Source organism: Marmota flaviventris, chromosome 4 (genome assembly GCF_047511675.1).
Source record: "Marmota flaviventris isolate mMarFla1 chromosome 4, mMarFla1.hap1, whole genome shotgun sequence".
Taxonomy (NCBI): domain Eukaryota; kingdom Metazoa; phylum Chordata; class Mammalia; order Rodentia; family Sciuridae; genus Marmota; species Marmota flaviventris.
The window spans coordinates 59,122,435-59,143,874 of NC_092501.1; the positions used below are offsets into that span (position 1 = coordinate 59,122,435).

General features: G+C 34.8%; 1 protein-coding gene across 1 annotated transcript in view; it reads right to left on the reverse strand.

The window, feature by feature from the left end:
• Positions 1 to 21,440, reverse strand: part of Reep3 (receptor accessory protein 3) — a 91,642-nt gene that overhangs the window by 44,926 nt on the left and 25,276 nt on the right. Inside the window, exon 2 of the mRNA XM_027931329.2 lies at positions 83 to 155. Within this exon, the coding sequence (XP_027787130.2) occupies positions 83 to 155 (73 nt within the window). The remainder of the gene's footprint in view (positions 1 to 82; positions 156 to 21,440) is intronic.

The window sequence follows — 21,440 nt, forward strand, 5'->3', positions numbered from 1 at the left end:
TGTTTCTAAAAGAACAGTAATTTTTACAATGCTTTGCATCATTGATAAATTGAGAAATAATCACTCATAAAACTATACTTACATACTCCTTCACGTTTTTTGTTTTCACAGTTTTGTATGAATAATATGCAGGATAAAGCATTCCAAACACCAGTCTAAAAATAAAAAAGGAGAAGACTAATTAAACACAACAATGCTTCTATTTTATTTTATAGTTATGAGAGTCTAATCCAGGGCCTCATCCATGCTAGGCAAGTGCTCTATCAGGGGCTACACCTTCTCCACCCCCACTACTGGGAATCAAACCCAGGCACTTTACCACTGAGCTAAAACCCCTACCCTTTTTATTTTGAGACAGGGTCACTAAGTTTCAGAGGCTGGTCTCCAACTTGACAACCTCCTGTTTCAACTTCCTGAATGGCAGGAACTGTAGACATGTCCCAACAAGCCTGTCTGGTTGCAACAACGCTTTTAACAAAAAGCTAATCAAGAAAATTAACCTAATAGAAAAAAAGTATTTTAGTAAACTTATAACTGTAAATTTGCATGAAGGCAACTATGTGTATAAACTAAATCCACTTAGAAAAGCAAAGTCAAAATATGTTTTTTTAAACAAAAAGATATTTCAATATTTTGGATACCAGTTTCGTGGAATGAAAGATTTATTTTTTTAAAAAAACTGACTTTTAAATCTTGTTTTGCAACACAAAAACATATTCTATGGTCCTTTGAATTACATTTGGAAAATGTAGAAAATCCATGAAAGTAAATTAAAAATTGTTCAATCCTACCAGTCATAAATAACCATATACTATATTTTATCATATGCAAATCCCACTCTATCTGTATATAGTAAACCTAAAACATAAACACACATACACACACACACAGTTTGTGGAGATGAAAACTTGATCATGATACTGGCTTCTAATTATGAAAGAGCTGTGAAACAACACTTGATATATTAATTACCATATACATTAAAATACCTCTATAAGTATTTATAAAACACTTCAAATAACTAATAGGACTGAATTTAGTGTCACTTATTCAGATCATTAATTCCCTGGTCTAAGAGATATACACAAATGGATAGATGGATAGAAAAATGTTATGACATAGCTTACAACTGGCATTTTCCTGTAATATAGCATTTTTTGTCCTCCAGTATTATTCTTTTTTGGGGCGGGGGGGGGGTGTAACTGGGGATTAAACTCAGGGGCACTTGAACACTGAGCCACATCCCCAGCCCTATTTTGTATTTTATTTATAGATGGGGTCTCACTCAATTGCTTAGCACCTCGCTTTTGCTGAGGCTGGCTTTGAATTTGCGATCCTCCTGCCTCATCCTCTCCAGCCACTAAGATTAGAGGTATGCGCCACGGGTGCCCAGCTCATCAGTATTATTCTTAATATCTGCATTGCCTTCTACTTTGAGATTCTCACAATCCTGAGTTTATAGGATTCTGGTTAATCCCCAAGATTTTGCTATTGAACATAATACTGTGAAAAGCATTTTTCTGATCATTGACATTTCATTCCTGGTTGTGATATTACTGCTTTAAAAAGTATACATATATTTTACCTACTACTGAAATATCTCCCAGGGAAGCTGTTCTGTTTTACATTCCTATGTTATAAATCAAACGTTTTATTTTAAAAAAAGAAGGGACTGGGGATATAGCTTAGCTGGTAGAGTGCTTGCCTTACATGCACAAGGCCCTGGGTTCAATCCCAAGCACCAAAAATAAATAAATAAATAAGCAAACAAACAAATAAATATTTTTTAAAAAGAAAAAACAAAATGAAACAAAAACAACCAAAGATTTGCCAGCTAAATAAGAAAAACAAATTAAAACTGTACCCTCTCCCCCTGTACTGAGGATTGAACCCAGGGCCTTAACTCATAGTAGGCAAGTGCTCTATCACTGAGCTACATTCCCAGCCCTTTTTCTTTGAGATTAAGACCTAGACTGGCCTTACTCTTGTGATCCTCCTACCTTAGCCTCCTAAGTAGGTGGGATTATAGGCATGTGCCACCATCACCTGGCCCTTAGAACTGTTTTAATAAGCATTTCTGGATACTGTTAAGTTTGAATTTCTTTCAAGTGTATACAAGACTGTTGTTGCAGAGTGATATATTTTTGTCTATTTTTGGTTTATTCTGTTTTAGAACAAGTTATACAGAAAAGTTGGGAAGATAGTACAGATAATTCCCGTATACCCCATACTCAGTTTCCCTTACTACTAACATCATACATTGGTATGGTATATTTGTCATAGTGACACAGGAACTACAATCCACACTTACATTAGATTTCCTTAGTTTTTACAGAGTAGCCTTTTTCTGAATTGTATAGTAGGAAGTATAACACCTTACATTTAGATGCCTTAGCGTTCCCTTAGATGTAATTTTCACAAAATTTCCTTATTTCTGATCACTTTGAAAGTTTTGAGGAATACTGATTAAGTATATATAGAATTCTTCTCTATTTGAATTTGGTTTTTGTTCGTCTCATGATCAGATGGAGGTATGAGTTTCTGGGAAGGCCACAAAAATCAAGTGTCATTGCTATCGCTTTATGTCAAGGGTACAGTTATAACATAACTCATGACTGTTACTGTTAACCCGGACCACTTTGCTGAGGCAGTGTTTTGTCAGATTTTGCCACTGTAGAGTTACTCTTTTTCTCCTACTTTCCATACTGTACCCTTTTGAAAGAAGTCACCATGTACAACCCATGTGTGAGTGGGAATTATACTCTACCTCACTGATGGCAGAGTGTCTACATAAGTTATTTGGAATTTTTCTGTACTAGACACTTGTCTATACTCTCTCAGTTATTTGTTTATTCAATGTTTATTTATCAGTATGAACTCATTAATATTTATCTTACATGCTGAATTATAATCCAATACCACTTTATTTATTTATTCATTGTGGTGCTGGGGATTGAACCCAGGGCTTCCTGCACGTGAGGCAAACAATCTACCAGTGAGCCACATCCCTAGCCAAGTACCACTTCATTTTGTTGCTCAAAGCATTGGCTATTGGGAAAGCTTTCAGTTAGCTCCTATGTTCATTTGACATTGTCTATTCTTGTGAGATTTTCTTGAATACTTCATTATTTTCTGGCACAACATGATGCTCTAGGTTCATTTTGTATATTTCTTGTCCTATTCCTACAATCAGTCATGTCCCCAAAGAGCCCCAGTACTTTTTATTAAGGATGGTATTTGAAACCAATATCTGGATGCTAGGTATGCTCACTGCTACTGGAGGGTTGTTGATTCTAGGTCCTTCTTTTGTTTATTTACATGTTAATTTTGTAGATGTTATTATCTTTCCATTTTGGTTATGAATTTACCAAAATGCTAGGGCTACCATTACAAAATATTACACTCCAGGGGACTTAAACAATGGAAATTTGTTTTTTCACAGTTCTGTAGGCTAGAAGCCCAAGATCAAGGTGCTGGTAGGTTTTGTGTCTTCTAAGGACTCTTTCTTTGGCTCGCAGTCTTCTAGCTCTGTCCTCACACAGTTGCCTCTTAAATCTGTGTGTTTTAATTTCTTCTTATAAGGACACAATCATATTGGATTAAGACCTATTTCAAATATGCCATTTTAACTTAACCACCTCTTTGAAGACCCAAATCAGACACTTTCTGAGGTACAGGGAGTTAAAACTTCCACACATGAATGAGGAACAGGGGTTATGATACCAACACATGAATTTCAGGAGGACACACATCAGTATATAACATATATAGTATATTTGTGACCCTTCATATTGAATAAATATTTGTATTTATTCATATGATAAAGTCTTTCTTACACTGAATAAATACTTAAATCTCTATTTTTAGTTCATTTATAGGATTTACTTGAGGAAGGTGAGGGCAGTAAATTTCTGGTGACTTCCTTATCATTTGGTTTATGGCTTGTGTCACCAGGTCAGAGGAGGAATACTAAGTCCTCGGTTGCAGATTTTATCCTTAGCAACTAGAAGCCCATCACTAACAATTCTGCCTTACCTAACAAGACTACCCTGGAAATGCCACAGAAGCACCAACTCCCACTCTCTGTCAATAGGAATTTTAGCTGTGCCACAGAGCTCAGGACTTTTCAGTTAAACTTTATGCCTGGTCCCCCCCTCCCACACCCAGCCCAAAAATGTTTCAGTTTAGACTTTATAAGAAAATAACTACCCAAGATCTAAACAAGAACTCGGTTCCCAGGGCAACTCTGTGTTCATCCTCACGGTTGATGTTAGGTATAATCCCATAAGTAAGCTATCAGAGTTCTATTTTACATTTTCAAGTTCATTATTTCAATCCAGTTTGTGTTTCTCTTGAGAACATGGGCACACTCAAGGTATTATCTTCCATATTCTCAAATAATCTAGTGCCACCAGATTTAAATGCAACATGAGATGCTTCTTTCTGTCATTCTTTTGTAAAGGTCTTTGTCTCAGGCTTCCCTTGGCAGATAAATTCATCTAATCTGCAACTTAGTCTTGTTGGTTCTTCCTTGGTCAGAGTACATGCATCTATCCTTCCTGCTTTATTTTCAATCTTGTGGCCAATACTTATTTTCACTTGGGCTCATGCCATCTCATCTGACTTACTGGATAGTTTCCAGCCCAGTCCTGTATCCACTGTCTGATGATCAGTCTTTTTAATACACCTGCAGCCAAGCCTTGCCTGAAGACTTCAGTGGCTGGCTGTCTCACTTGCTTGCTGACCAGCCCATGTGGGGGCTCATCAAAACATAATTTGAAGAGCACTGGTTTATATACACCATCTGCTCCAACACGGTTCCTTCATTATGCCTGCTGCATTTCTACTTCAGTCCTGTAGTATATGCTTTTTGCCTGGAATGTCTCCCTCCCTATCTTTTCCCCTTTCCTTTCTTCTTTTTAATTCTTGCTTAATTATATCAGATATTTTCCCTTAAGATCCAATTTTCCTGCATAAACCATCTATATTATTTTTATTTAGAATTTTAGAGGAATTTCTCAGGATTAGTCATTTTGCATTTAGTATATTCTATTTTAGATTGTTTGACTTTTTTAAGTATATAACTAGCTTCCACTATAGATAATTTTCTTAAATATTCTAAGGATTTGGTGCTAGTTGATAATATGCACATTAGTGTTTGCCCTTATTCCTTAACCTCTGTATTGAATAAAATAATCTGAACAAACAGAATATTTCTAACACTTCTTTCCGGTAATAATAGAAAACAATAATGTATAGCATTTGGAACATGGCAAAGATTAAATGTCTTAATGAAAAGTAGGACAATTTTTCAGGACCATTCCTATTAGTATTATTTTCTAGAGTTTTTCTTTTTGGTTTATTTTCTTTAACAGTGGGGTCTATTGGAGATGTTTGCAGCCTGGGAGGTCAGGCATAAAGCCAAAGCATGAGCACATGGATAAAATAAAATAAAGTGAAATTTAGCAGGCCACCTACAAAATAAAGTCAGGGTTTATAAAGGGAATGTTTGCTACAAATAAAAATCACCTATAAATTTGAATATTTTTTCAGTTACAGAGGAAGGAAGAAATAGTTACTTATTTCCTGTTCATCTTTTTTCCAATTAGAGAGAGAACTTTGCCAAAATACTTAAGATACCCTTCACTCCCACTAAGGTAAAACTGCCTTTTGAAATATATGAACACTGGCTATGTTAAAAAAACTATATTATTTTTTTTTATAATAATTTTTTATTCTTTTTTTTTAATATTTATTTTTTAGTTTTCGGCGGACACAACATCTTTGTTTGTATGTGGTGCTGAGGATCGAACCCGGGCCGCACGCATGCCAGGCGAGCGCGCTACCGCTTGAGCCACATCCCCAGCCCCACTATATTATTTTTAAATGAAAAAAAATGTAAAGGAAATGAAATAGTGGGAAATGGTCCTTACATTTTTCATATGTGGAAAATATTTAAAATAGCTTTTTCTAGACAGATGTTCTATCACAATCTATCTTTTAACCAAAATTATTTTGGAGAATTATGGTATGTTAAAAGTCAAGTCTTAAAAATAACTAATAGGAGAGTTCTGAATACTGCATGTAATTATGTCATCAAATCATAAAAGGTATCAGAATCCGTTTGATCCCCAGCACTGCAAAGAAAAAAAAGCTATCAATCATTTCATGAAACATTGATTAAAACTTCTTTCTCTAATTTAGACCCTAAAAGCATCTTACTATGAATTTTTAGAAGATTCAGGAAAGTACATAACAATATAAAAATCACCAGTTTTTCTGACAATAAGTGAATCATCTTTTCCTTTTGTTAAAGGGCTTTCCCAATGTTTTCACAAGTCTGATACATTAGTCTCCCAATTGCTTTAAAAAACCATAAAAACCATTAATAGTTTAATAATGAAACTGATGAAAATAGGTTATAAAGCACTAATACTAAGATTCTAACTTTTTAAAAATAAATCTATTATTTTTATTATCATTCCTTTCAAAAACTTACAATGAAAAAATAAAACATAGAAATAGTGTTAGTATAATGAATCACCATACACCTATCATCTAGTTTTAAGAATTATTAACAGTGAGCTACTCTTTTTCATTTTTTTCTGTATCTTTAGAAAACATTATTAATATGTTTTAGAAGCATAATTAGAACATAATTTAAAACATAATTAACACCTTAGGTCACAGAAAGACTTTTATCCTGGCCTTTCACTCAATGCTACATTATAAGCATTTTCTTACACCTTTAAACATTCTTTAATAACATAATTTAATACATGGGATAGAATTCCCTTATATGAATTAAAATCATTCAAATCACTTCCTACATGTCCTATCTTAACCAGTGCTATGATGAACATTCTTTGATTAATCATAGCAGCAATTACTTATTAACACTTTATAAGAGGTACAATGTTAGGCACTTTACATGCATTACTTCATTAATTCACACAATAACACCTGGAAATGGGTGTTATTTTGCTATTTTACAGATATAAAAACTGGATCTTAAAGAAGCTAGGAAACTAACCTAGGATCATATAACTTGCAAGTTTGGTGGCTGGATTCAAAGCCAGGCATGTTCATTTGACTTACAATCTCTGTTTATTTCTTAATGACGTTTTTCTAAAAGTGAAATCACTGGGTCAAATGGACTGAAATTTTGATATATATATAGTAGGATAGGAAAAAAAGATGAATGTGTATATATATATATATATATATATATATATATATATATATAAAATATATTTTATATACATATGTGTATATGTCCAAACTGCTAATTAGAAAGAAATAACAATGTATATTCTTATCAGGAATACATGAAAATACCCATTTTAAAGGACCATTTTCAAAAGTGGATTAAAAAAAACTGTTTATGGATGTAAAGCAGAAGAGATAGCAGCCATCGGGCATTCTTCTTTTTTCTTTTTTTAAAAAAAACCAGAGGACTGTGTTTCTAAAGTAGTAAAATATGGTTTAGAACAATAATGCCATGTGTCAATCACTCCTAAAAGAAAAAAAAAAAAAGCTCAATAAATATTAGTAAATGATGTGAACATTTAATTTTGGAACTACTTACACCTAAAATTTTGACATCGTGAATTCTCTCTCTAATGTATAAAAGAATGCAAATCATAGCTTGTTAAAATTAAATGCAACAAATATCTGACCAGTGTAATTCCATATCATGTACAATCAAAAGAATGGGAAGTTATATTCCATGTATGTATAAAATGTCAAAAGACACTCTAATGTCGTGTATGTGTAAAAAGAAGAAATAAAAAATAAAAATAAAATAAATGGAACAGTTTATTGCTGATAACAATCTAGATATTATGTTCATGTAGGAATTAATTGGTAAATTCTCCTTATTTCTCTGCTTTCAGAATCATGCCCCTCCCACAAAAAGATCAATTATGGTGTTCCATTAGATTAAAGGACTAAAACTAATTCAATTAGAGAATAATTAAAATGGGAGAGAAAGTATTAAATAAACAAAATAAATTATAGGATCAAAAAACATAGTGATGGAGAGCTGGGGTTGTGGCTCAGAGGTAGAGTGCTCACCTAGCATGTGTGAGGCACTGGGTTCGATCTTCAGCACCACATAAAAATAAATAAAACAAAGTCCAGCAACAACTAAAAACATACTAAAAAATCATAATGATGGAAGAAGGATGTCTTAGGTTTGTTAGGATGAGTTAGTCAGAATTAACACAGTCTCAAAAATCCACACAATATACAACATTCCAGGCTTTTATCACATAGTATAAACTCCATTTGTAATCCAGGTTATACTAGATAAGTATAATTTCATAAGGTATCCTGGAGTGGGGATGGACAATGGGCAGAAGTTCCTCTGCTATATCCCTTCCTGTGATGAAGATGGTATCTACAAGTCATTCTCTGCATTCAGTTCTGCTGACCCTGATCTCAGAGCCCTTGTCAACAAACACGGCAACATATCCTCATCAACAAAGTACAGAAGCTCAGTAGACCTGCCATAATCTTTTGTTGTCTTTACTTTAAATTTTATTCCTCTAGGTGGTGTCATCCTAACTTTTGGAGCTTGATCTTCTTTGGGGGAAAAGTGATATTACATTCTTAACTTTTTTTGAAGTATATTTTAAGAAACTACTATATAAAACCTATAAATACTAAGTGCTAAGTAAGGGTAGCATCTATTTATTTAGTTATTGTCTTTCTATATGAAATTTCATGTGTGAAATTTACTTTGGAATTCAGTACTACAGTACAACGCTTAGTTTTCTTTCTTTCTTCCTTCTTTCTTCCTTCCTTTCGAGAAAATGAGGCTCCTCTTTACATTGGATAAGAATTATATTATTCCTTTTTTTCTGTTGCTGTTGTTTTTCATCAATTGCCAGCAAACACAGTCGAATCTCTAGTTCAACTGTAGTAGCCTATGATTGGTAGATTTATATTCATACTTATCAGATTTTGATTTTCTTTGCTTGCTATTTTCTTCTAGTCTCAATTCTCTTATTTTTTTTTTTCACATATCCGTTTGGAAAAAAGATTTTTCAAATCACTTGAAAGAACATAAGAGAACAAAAATATTCAGTTTGTATAGCTATATTTGGGAACTACCAGTGGTTCCCCAAACAAAAATCAGCTGGAAGCTGGGAGCAGTGGCACAAGCTTGTGGCTCGGGAGGCTGAGGCAAGAGGATCTTGAATTCAAAGCCAGCCTCAGCAACTTAGTGAAACCTTGTCTCTAAATAAAATACAAAAGAGAACTGGGGATGTGGCTTAGTGGTTAAGTGGCCCTGGGTTCAATCCCTGGTACCAAAAAAAAAAAAAAAAAAGAAAGAAAAAAAATTTAACTGGAGAGCTTCTTTAAGACAGAATAAAGTAAAAAATGCAAAGTAAAAGTTCTTTCTCATTTTGAAACAATCTATTTACCTAAAGGTAAGGAGGGAAAGTTTCTTGGATATCCTTACAGTAAAATAATTTATACATATAAAATATACTAACAACAAAGACAGTAAATACTAAAAAACTCATCATTTTCTGATATTTTACTTCTAATTATTTGAGTACATTCTACCATGCTCTGGAAAGTATGAGCATTTTGTCAATCTGTATGGGGAAAAACACTAAGTGTACATCTCTTTTCAGTGAGGTCACACTGGTAGCTTAAAATAGGCCATTTAGTGAGATCACACGGGTAGTTTGAAATGGGCCATTGTAGGGGGCATTTTACATCATGGGAATTAGCTAATGATATAAATCAGTCCTCTCTCCCCCAGCTGGTAAGCATTACCAGCATGCCACTGCCTACATGTGTTTTAGCCAAGGAAAACTGGAACATCTTTCTTTCAGGACAGTGGAATACTACATGTAGGGTACTCAAAGAATTCAGTGAAATAAAATAGGCAGCCCATTATGACAACCAAGTTTAAAAATGGCTGCATACCAAGATTAAGAAACAGAAAAAAGCAAAAATCTCTGTCCTTTAACAAAATTCACTCCAATTCTGTTTGAATATTACTTTTCTAGCATTAACACAGACTTCAGTGAATTTTAAAAACAATCACAATCTTCATAAGAAATTCTAGAAATAGTTTATTTTGTAACAGTAGTTTTCTAAGTTTTTTCAAAGTAATTTTCCCCCCCAAGAAAAAATTTTTCTTAGGAATCTCACAAATAAGAGATGAATAAAATTAACAGGTGCCTCAGGCAACTTAATTTCACTGATTATTGAGTTCTCTGAGAAAAATACTTAAGAAAAGCATACCCAATAAATGTTTGAAAAAAGCATCCCCTGTAAGTGTTTTAACAGTTTCCAAACCTGTCTGCATAAGAATCAACTGGGAATGAGAATCTTTACAAGTAAGCTCCAACAATTTGAATTTCTAAATTCTGCATCATCAACAAAACTATGGTGTGACAATATTATGTTTACTTTGGTTTTGGATGAAAACTGATTGTGATTAAGCAATATGCTTTCTGTATGATAAGTTGGCTTCAGTCTAACTGGAATTAATCTATCTATCTATCTATCTATCTATCTATCTATCTATCTATCTATCTATTGGTGCTGGAGATTGAACCCGGGACCTTGTGCATGTGAGGGAAGCACTCTCCCAACTGAGCAATATCCCCAGCCCTGAACTTTTAAAAGTAATGTGAAAGTGACTTTAGGTTATCCCAACTTTTGCCAAATTCTATCCTTTACTTAGATATTAAAATGAATATAAGAGATCACAATAAAAGAAAGTAGAGTTACGTGAACTAAAACAACTTAGTGAATCCTGAACATAATCAATTTGTGCTTACTTAACACCAAACAATTACCAGTGGTACACAGTCTAGTGATAACAAACCTGTGCATATTCCTCCTCTTATAAATTTCCCAAAGATCATTCTACCATTGTTTAAACAGCCATTTGGGTAGCAAAAGTTCATGCATAATCATTGCCAAAATAATGTGTAACTTTTGCCTTATGCACATTTTATGAAAAACACTTTGTTTTTAAAAATCTCTACTAGTTGAGAATTAGTATTTAGTAAAACAATGGTTAAGTGGATATAACCTTAAATAAAAATATGAAAATTACATACAGGAAGCAAAGGTCAAACCCATGAAAAAAAACCTTGCAAATCCAGAAATCTGGAACCAAATGTACAAGTTTAAAACTGCAAAGGAGAAAAGAAAACAGTAAGCATTCCTTTGAAAGACTTTATACATGATTTTAATAATAGTCATCAAGAGCTATGAAGCTTGGAATTTTCATGTTGTTACAGCTAAACTTCTAATTTTATTCCAGAGCTTTTAATTTCTACTCCAAAAGAAAGCTAAAGATAAAACCAGAGGGAAAAAAGCAAACCACATTAAATCAGACTCTGACTTCCTCATCCCCTGGTTCTCTCTTCCCTAGCCACACCCCCATTTCTACCACAAAGGCCTACTGTGTGGTAAACCTCAACCAAATAAAAATGTTTTTTTTTTTTTTGTTTTTTTTTTAAAAAGAGTGAACTCGGTACAGAATAATACACTGTAGAATCAGGGGTTACAAACCCTTGAAGCATTCAAGTAACTTAGTCTCCTGTGGGCAGAGTTCCACAGCAGGGCACACATAGCTTAAAGAAGATGCCGGCCCCTGGTCAACAGCATCCCACTTTGCCAGCTGCCATTTTCCCCTTCTGACAGTCATTATGAATAAAAAATTCATACGTGGAATGGAAGTTACTGCTCTATTTCTACAAATGATAGAAATAAGTCTCGGAGATATTAAGGATTTTAGGAACTATGTGCCCAACAAGTACTGAAGCCAAAACATAATAAACATAGAGCTTCTAATTTCAAGACCTTTGTTCTTTCTTCTCTACCAAAAAATAAAACCCAAATAAGAAAACTATGCTTCATACTCATACTAGATCCAACATTAGTAGTTGAATGAAGTCAACAATCAGAAGTTATCTAAGTAATTTTAATCGTGATCCACTAAGATGCTAGTATCATATATAAAGAGATCTGAGACCCATTTTTTTTTTAACCGTGTACTAAGTCTACATGTAGGAATGTCCATATCTTCAATCAACATTCATCACATTCTCCAATTCCTATCAAACTGGTTAGGTAGCTGTACTTGAAGAGGTTAAGGATTACTCATAGCATCTGAGCAACTCCTGACTCCTGAGCAACTCTTAACTCAGAGGAACTGTTTGCTTTATTTAGCTCCTTAACCATAGGATTTGTAAAACCTAAACTTACTGTTAGCCCCTCGACTTAAAGATAACTTGAGAGTTCAACTGTAATCTAAGGTTTTAAAAAGTAGCTTCTGGTAAAGGAAAATCACACACAAGAAAATCCTGAAAAAGTTGAGAAAATTTCCTCTCCTAAAATACATTCCTCTATGCAAATAAAAAGATGAGTCAGGAAAACAGGGATTCTATCCTGTTTTGTGGAGTTCATTCAGTACCTCATGACCGGGAAGTGAACTTTCCTAAATTGAACTCAGGTCTAAAATTTATGCCAACTCTTCACATAAAACTTTCATACCTAAAATGCTATCTAAGCTACTATTATCTACAGTCACTTCAAAAATGAGCAATAGATGGGCTGGGAATGTAGCTCATTGGTAGAAGGCCCTGGGTTCAATCCCCAGCACTGCCCCCCACCCCAAAAAAAGAACAATAGAACTCTTTATAAGGCACTATCCAATCTGAAATGAATTTAATATTTTGCTTCCAAAGAACTTTAATTTTCCAGTAGACAAAAACAGAAATCACAGATGGCATACTACATGCAAGGAACTATTTCTTCTATTATACACTTACACGAACTTGCTATTGCTTTATTTTTTTTCCCCCTCTTCTCTTTGTGGTATGGGGAAATCACACCTAGGGCTTCAAACTTGCTGGGCAAGTGCCCACCCAATGAGCTACATCTCCAGCCCTTCTTTTTAATTAAAATGAAATTTGTGATGATTTGGAAACCAAAAAGTTCTCTTTTCATATTTCTTAAACCACTTCCTTCATTTCCTTAATTCAAAGGATACTAACACCTCGAGTATCTCCAACTCAGTAATTTTTCCCATGCCACTCCCTACAGCTAGAACAATCTCCCTCTTCATGTTGAGAGCTCTGCCTCCTCTCATAGGCACACTGCAAGTCTTTCATTAATGGGCTTGAAAGGTTTGGTAGCCTTATTTTGCAGGGCAAAAAACAATAACGAAAATTATATTTCCAAAACAATAACCAGAATCTAACAAAAGTTGTAAAAGCTTTTAAAAATATTCTCCACATTTTCTAGAGATGGCCCCTCAACAGAAGGAATGTTTAAGTGCTTTCTTACTACATGAAAATCAGAAGTGGAAATTTATTTCTATCATGGACAATGAATAGAAAAAGAAACAAACATGCCATAAGAACTACACCACCATCTAATTTAATTCTGACATCAGTGATTACAGCATAAAGCCAGCATGCTGGCTGGTTGGCACTACCAAGGCCTTTGTCTCTGAGGGAACACCGTTCATTATTTCATGAAAGGTGCTTCTGGATGACTCCACCATCACTCTTGAGAAACAGTAGTCTCCACTAGTCACAACTTTGCTACCTTCCTCCCCCCTGCCTAAAGAAACACAGAAAAATAATTACAGAGAGGGCAGTAGATCTATTAATTAAAAAGAAGTGCCAAAATTCTTCCTCATGAGGTTCTGCTCTATGGTAGGATGGTAGGGAGACTAAAGAGAATTGGCAATTAAATTCAGTGTTTCTTGATTGGATTCTGTATTAAAAACAACAATGAAAATACATAATGCATTACTGGGACAATGTGGGTATTCTGAATACTAACTGTCCCTCAGTGTTAATATTTATCAGTGTTCTTAGGTGATATCAATGTTCTACCTTAGTAAGAGAATGCCTTGTTTAGGAAATATAATAATTAGAACTGAAATATCACACTGTCTGATACTTCTTTAAAATAACATTTTATCTTTGGCATAATTTGAGATTTACAGAAAAATTGTATAGACAGTACACACAGGGGACTCCCTTAGACCCCATACCCGGTTTTCCCTATTACTAAAATTTTACATTGGTAGCTGGGTTTGGTGGTGCAGACTTGTAAACCCAGCTATTTGGAAGGCTGAGGCAGGAGGACTACAAGTTCAAGGCCAGTCTGGGCAACATAGCAAGATCCTGTTTCAAAATCTGAAAAGGGCTGGGGATGTTGCTCAGTGGTAAAGTGCTTACCTAGGATGTGTGAGGAGAACTTAGGTGCCACCCCCAATACCCCCCCCACAAAAAACCCCACTGTGTTTTTGAATTGTTACATTTATCACAATTAATGAACCAAAAAATAATACATTACTATTAACTAAAGTCCGTACATTAAATTTTGGTGTTTTTTTTTTAAAATTTTTGTTGTTGTTGTCAATGGACCTTTATTTTTATTTATTTGTATGTGGTGCTGAGAATTGAACCCAGTGCCTCACACATGCTAGGCAAGCGCTCTACCATTGAGCTATAACCCCACCCTAGATTTTCTTATTTTTTTATATAGTTCGTTTCCGTTCCAGGATCCCATCTGGGAATCCATCCATTTACCACATTATATTTATTTAATCAACATGTCTCCCAGGCTCTTCAGCAAGTTTCTCAAACTCTCTTATTTTTGATAACTTTGACAGCTCTGAGGTGTGCTAGTTGAGCATTCTTTTTTTCCTTTGTGAACTTATTAAAAACTTTAATATACTATTAAAGGTCTTATGACTTAAGTCATTTTCACTATAATAACAGTAATAAACTCATCACAGGGGATCTGAGTTTGACCTCTGGATGCAGAATTAAAATGTTGATATATAAGATGTAATGTCAGGTAGAAGCTTAGGTAATCCATTTTTAAAAAAACTAAATTATTTTAATTAGGTATATATGATAGTAGAATGCATTTTGATTCATTGTACACAATTTCAGCACAACTTTTCATTTCTTTGGTTGTACATGATATAGTGTTGCACCATACATGTACTTAGGGTGATGATGTCCATCTCATTCCTCCATATTTCCTGCCCCCATGCACCCTCCCTCCCCTCCCTTCCCTTTGCCCAATCAAAGCTCCTCCATTTTTCCCATGCCTCCCTCCTCCCCATATGGATCAGCCTCCACTTATCAGAGAACATTCAGCCTTTGGTTTTTTGGGATTAGCTTACTTTGCCAATTTAACATGACTAGTTAAGCATTCTTTAGAATTCTAATCATTTAAGATTTGTCTGATGCTCTTCTCCTGGTTCCCCTCTGAACATGGGTTTCTGGGAGGCACACAACAAAGATGATATGCCGTTTTCATCACATATCAGTGGTACACACTATCAACCTAACTTGTTTTCAATAATGTTAACCCTGATCACCTGTCTGAAGTAGCATATGTCAGGTAGTTACCAGCGTCCCCTAGTAGTCACTATGTCCCGCCTATACTTAAAAAGTGGGGAATCAGGCTATTCTTCCTTGAGAGTGGAGTATCTACATAAATTATCTGGAGATTTGCCCATTCTCATCTATTCATTTATTTATATTAGCATGGACTCAGGACATATTTATTTTATACTTTGGCCAATATAATACTGCTTTATGTTGTTGCTCAAAATTGTTCCAGATTTGGATATTGGGATCTCTTTTAGTTGGCTCCTGTGTCCCTGAGATATTCCTCTATCATTTTGTTTTGATCACTTCTTCATTTTCTGGCATCACAAGATGTTCTAGGCTCATCTTGTATATTTTCTGGCCCATTCCTAGAATTAGCCGTTTCTTAAAGGTGCCCTAGTTCCTGTTAATGGAGAATGATATCTGAAGCCAAGGCCTAGGATACTGCCTGATCTTGTTGCTACTGGATTGTTAAGGATTCAAAGTTACTTCTGTTTATTCTAAGTATTCTCCAACATTTTTGTAGAATATTGTCATCTTTTGATTTATTAATTTTTGCTAAAATGCACATATCACTCTATATTTTTGAACCTTTTTATTAAATAACTATTTGAATTTCTATTAAATAAACCTCTCTTATGCCAAGAGCAAGGATCTATTTCTTTCTATACTTTTAGTTCACTTGTAGTTTGTTTATTTTATGCTGGGGTGGGTAGTTTGACACTGATGACTTTCTTTTTTTAAAAATTTTTTTAATTTATTTTTTACCATATGAATTATTTTTATTTTTTTTAGTCATACATGACAGCAGAATGTATTCTGACATATAATACATACATGAAATATATGTATACATCCATCATATTGTCTATTCTATTCTGCTGCCCTTCCTATTCTCCCTACTCCTCCCCTCCTATCCCATCCTTACTCTCTATCCAATCTAACGTGACACACTTTTTTTTTTCTCATCACAACATCATATATGTATTCTGTATAACAATGAGGTTCTCCTTCCATCTTCCGTGAAACTCCCCTTCTCCCTCTTTTTCCCTCCCACCTCTCTTTCCTATTTAGTGGTAATCTTCCTCTCATGCTCTTCCTCTCTATCCCAATTTGAGTCACCCCCCTTATATCAGAGAAGACATTCGGCATTTGTTTTTTAGGGATTGGCTAACTTTACTTAGCATAATCTGCTCTAATGCCATCCATTTGCCTGCAAATGCCATGATCTTGTTATTTTTTAGTGCTGAGTAATATTCCATTGTGTATAAATGCCACATTTTTTTAATCCATTCATCTATTGAGGGCATCTATGTTGGTTCCATATTCTAGCTATTGTGAATTGTGCTGCTATAAACATTGATGTGGCTGTGTCCCTGTAGTATGCTCTTTTTAGGTCTTTTGGGTATAGTCCGAGAAGTGGAATAGCTGGGTCAAATGGTGGTTCCATTCCCAGCTTTCTAAGGAATCTCTATACTGCTTTCCAAATTGGCTGCACCAATTTGCAGTCCCACTAGCAATGTATGAGTGTACCTTTTCCCCCCTGCATCCTCGCCAGCACTTATTGTTGTTTGACTTCATAATGGCTGCCATTCTTATTGGAGTGAGATGGTATCTTACAGTAGTTTTAATTTGCATTTCTCTGATTGCTAGAGATGGTGAGCATTTTTGCATGTATTTGTTGATTGACTGTATATCCTCTTCTGAGAAGTTTCTGTTCAGGTCCTTGGCCCATTTATTGATTGGGTTATTTGCTTTTTTGTTGTTTAACTTTTTGAGTTCTTTGTGTACTCTAGAGATTAGAGCTGTATCTGATGTTTGAGGGGAAAAAAATTTGTTCCCAGGATGTAGGCTCCCTATTCACCTCACATATTATTTCTCTTGCTGAGAAAAAAAACTTTTTAGTTTGAATTTGTCCCATTTGTTGATTCTTGGTTTTAACTCTTGTGCTATAGGTAGACACTGATGACTTTCTTATTCTTCACATTCTTATCCTTCCTTAACCCTGATTGAGTTTGTGGTTTGTGTCACCAGGTCAGAGGAGGAATACTAAGTCCTCGGTTGCAGATTTTATCCTTAGCAACTAGAAGCCCATCACTAACAATTCTGCCTTACCTAACAAGACTACCCTGGAAATGCCACAGAAGCACCAACTCCCACTCTCTGTCAATAGGAATTTTAGCTGTGCCACAGAGCTCAGGACTTTTCAGTTAAACTTTATGCCTGGTCCCCCCCTCCCACACCCAGCCCAAAAATGTTTCAGTTTAGACTTTATAAGAAAATAACTACCCAAGATCTAAACAAGAACTCGGTTCCCAGGGCAACTCTGTGTTCATCCTCACGGTTGATGTTAGGTATAATCCCATAAGTAAGCCATCAGAGTTCTATTTTACATTTTCAAGTTCATTATTTCAATCCAGTTTGTGTTTCTCTTGAGAACATGGGCACACTCAAGGTATTATCTTCCATATTCTCAAATAATCTAGTGCCACCAGATTTAAATGCAACATGAGATGCTTCTTTCTGTCATTCTTTTGTAAAGGTCTTTGTCTCAGGCTTCCCTTGGCAGATAAATTCATCTAATCTGCAACTTAGTCTTGTTGGTTCTTCCTTGGTCAGAGTACATGCATCTATCCTTCCTGCTTTATTTTCAATCTTGTGGCCAATACTTATTTTTACTTGGGCTCATGCCATCTCATCTTACTGGATAGTTTCCAGCCCAGTCCTGTGTCCACTGTCTGATGATCAGTCTTTTTAATACACCTGCAGCCAAGCCTTGCCTGAAGACTTCAGTGGCTGGCTGCCTCACTTGCTTGCTGACCAGCCCATGTGGGGGCTCATCAAAACATAATTTGAAGAGCACTGGTTTATATACACCATCTGCTCCAACACGGTTCCTTCATTATGCCTGCTGCATTTCTACTTCAGTCCTGAGTGTATGCTTTTTGCCTGGAATGCTTCCCTTTCTCACTCATGGATCATTCTTGCCTCCTCTCTTTTCTTATCTGTAATCTCCCCAGTGCCAGCAGTTCTCATTATTTACTTAATTATTCAATTCCAGTATACATGTATAGTGGCTTTGAAATTGTTAACCTGCACTTCCATGGGATGAAACTTTATCAACTAGAGTGCAGTGTTATATACAGCTCTTTTTGACCCAAATCTTATAGATGCCAGGCATTTCCAATGTTACTTAGATCACCACCTTTTTCCTCTATTCCTTTTTTTTTTGGGGGGGGGGGGTGGGTAGGAAGGGTACCGGGGATTGAACTCAGGGGCACTCCACCACTGAGCCACATTCTCAGCCCTATTTTGTATTTTATTTAGAGACAGGGTTTCCCTGACTTACTTAGCACCTCACTTTTGCTGAGGCTGGCTTTGAACTCGCAATCCTCCTGCCTCAGTCTCTGGAGCCGCTGGGATTACAGGTATGTGGCATGAAGCCCGGCTGCCCCTAGTCTTTTTAACAAGGTTGTTTCATATATTCATAATACAGTTAGATTCTTTCGTTAACATTCTGCATTTCATCCTAGATCCCTTACTCTTCAAGATGATTTTTTTCTTTTTTGATTTTGGTACTGGGGATTGAACCGAAAGGATTTTACACTGAGTTACATACCCAGTTCATTTTATTTTATTTTGGTACAGGGTATTGCTAAATTGTTGAGGATGGTGTTGACTTATGATTTTCCTGCCTTAACTTTCTAAGTTGCTGGGATTACAGATATGCATCATCATGCTTGCCTCCTTCAATATGATTTCTAAAAATTTGCTTATATGAAGGTTTACTCTTTGTGCTGTAAAGCTGTGTATGTTTTGATAAATACATAATATCATATATCCACTATTACAGCATAATATTGAATGGTTCTACTGTCCTAAAAACCCCTTATGTTTCACCTATTTAACGGTGCCTCTTCTTTCTCTTGTAACCATTTCTGTTCAAGATCTCTATAGTTTACATTTTACAAGATGTCACATATATGGAATCATATATTATGTAGTCTTTTTAGAGTTGTTTCTTTCATTAAGTAATATGCATTTAGGATCCATCATTGTTTTTGTGTGGCCAGATAGCTCATTTTTTTTTTTTTAAATTACTCTATGGTAAATAATCCATTGTAGTGTTATGCCAGAGTTTTGTTTATGCATTTAGCTAGTAATAGACATCTTAGATGCTTGTAGTTTTTGGTGATTATGAACAAAGTTGCAGCTAACAAGTAGGCTTTTTGTGTGGATTTTCTACCCAGTTTGATAAATATGTAGGACCTTAATTGTATAAAACTATGCTCAGTTTTGTACAAAACAAGTAACTTGTCTTCTAAAGTGACTGTATCATTTTGCCTTTCCAACAGCAATGAGTGAGAGTTTTCATTTTGGCCAGCAACTGGCATTTTTAGGTTTTATGATCTTACACATGCTAATAGGTATGTGTTAATATTTTAATAAATATAATAGGTGTATAATAGTATATATATGGTATTCTGGTATTCTTTTTCACATGTATATTTTTCATCTGCATATCTTTTGGTAGTGTATATATTCAGGTTTTGTTTTGTTTTGTTGGTGGTACTGGGTGCTCTACCACTGTGTTACAGCCCCAACCCTTTTTATTTTTATTTTGAGTCAGGGTCTTATAAATTGCTGAGGCTGACCTCCAACTTGGTGATTCTTCTGCCTCAGCCTCCCAAGTCACTGAGCTTACAGGTGTGTACCACGGCTCCCAGCTTATGTTTAATTCCATTTTTAAATTGAGTTACTTTCTTATATTTGAGTTTTAAATGTATTTTGTATATTTTAGAGACGTGTTATTATCACACATGCATTTTTACAAATTGTTTCTCTTTGTTTATGGCTTGTCTTTTTATTTTCTTAAATGTCTTTCACAAAATAGGTTTTAGTCCAATTCACCATTTTTTTCCCTTGTCACGGATTGTACTTTAAGTGTTGTATCTAAAAAGTCAGGGCCAAATCCAAGGTCGCTTGGATTTTCTCTTGTGTTTTCTTCTAGAAATATAGCTTTGTATTTTGTATTTAGGTCAATGATCCATTTTATGTTAATTTTAGTGGGAAGCGTAAGGTCTCTCTGTAGCTTTTAGTAAATGGGCATCTAATTACTGCAGCACAATCTGTTGAAGGAACTTACTTTTAAATGGTTCAGTAAAACCAAGAATAACAAAAGCTGTTGCTATCGTAGAGCATGCACATATGTGCACACATACAAGTGTGACCCATTGTTAATGGGTGATTCTAGGTAAAGTGTACATAGGCTATTCATTATACCCTTTAAACTTTTTTGTACTTTTAAATATTTCAACAAAAAACAGTAAAACACTTTTATAAAAAAGTAGAGAAAAATGAAATACAGTTTAAAAATATTTTCATTAAATTTTTTGTTTCTCAAAGGGTTAAGTTGCAGTTATTTAAAAGATTATTATTATGTAGAAAACTAGATTGCCTAACAGACTACCATATTCCTGGAGAAAAATGTAGAAGGAAATAGTATCAATTAAAAACATAAAAATGTCAAAAATATTTTTGCATGGAGCTGGGGTTGTGGCTCAGCGGTAGAGTACTCACCTAGCATGTGTGAGGCCCTGGATTCGATCCTCAGCACAACATACAAATAAATAAATAAAGGTATTTTGTCCGACTACAAATAAAAAATAAATTAAAAAAAATATTTTTGCAATAAAAAATTACTTTCATGTCTGTGTATTCATCTATTTCTTCACACAATGCAGTTAATTTTTAACTCTAAATATTTTTCTGCATTATATTGTTAGGTGCACACACATTTTTAATATGTCTTTTTGGTATATTAATCCTTTTCTCATTATGGTTTGACCATCTGTTCTTCTACTATTACTTTCTCATAAAGTCTGTTTTCTCTGATAAATATTGAGTACTATAGCTTTCTTTTGCTTAGCATTTGCCTTTTATCTTTTTTCTAACCCTTCACTTTTAAGGTTTTTTGGTATCCTTATTTTTAAAATTTAAAATAAACTCACATTATAAATATGTAACTTGTTCTGT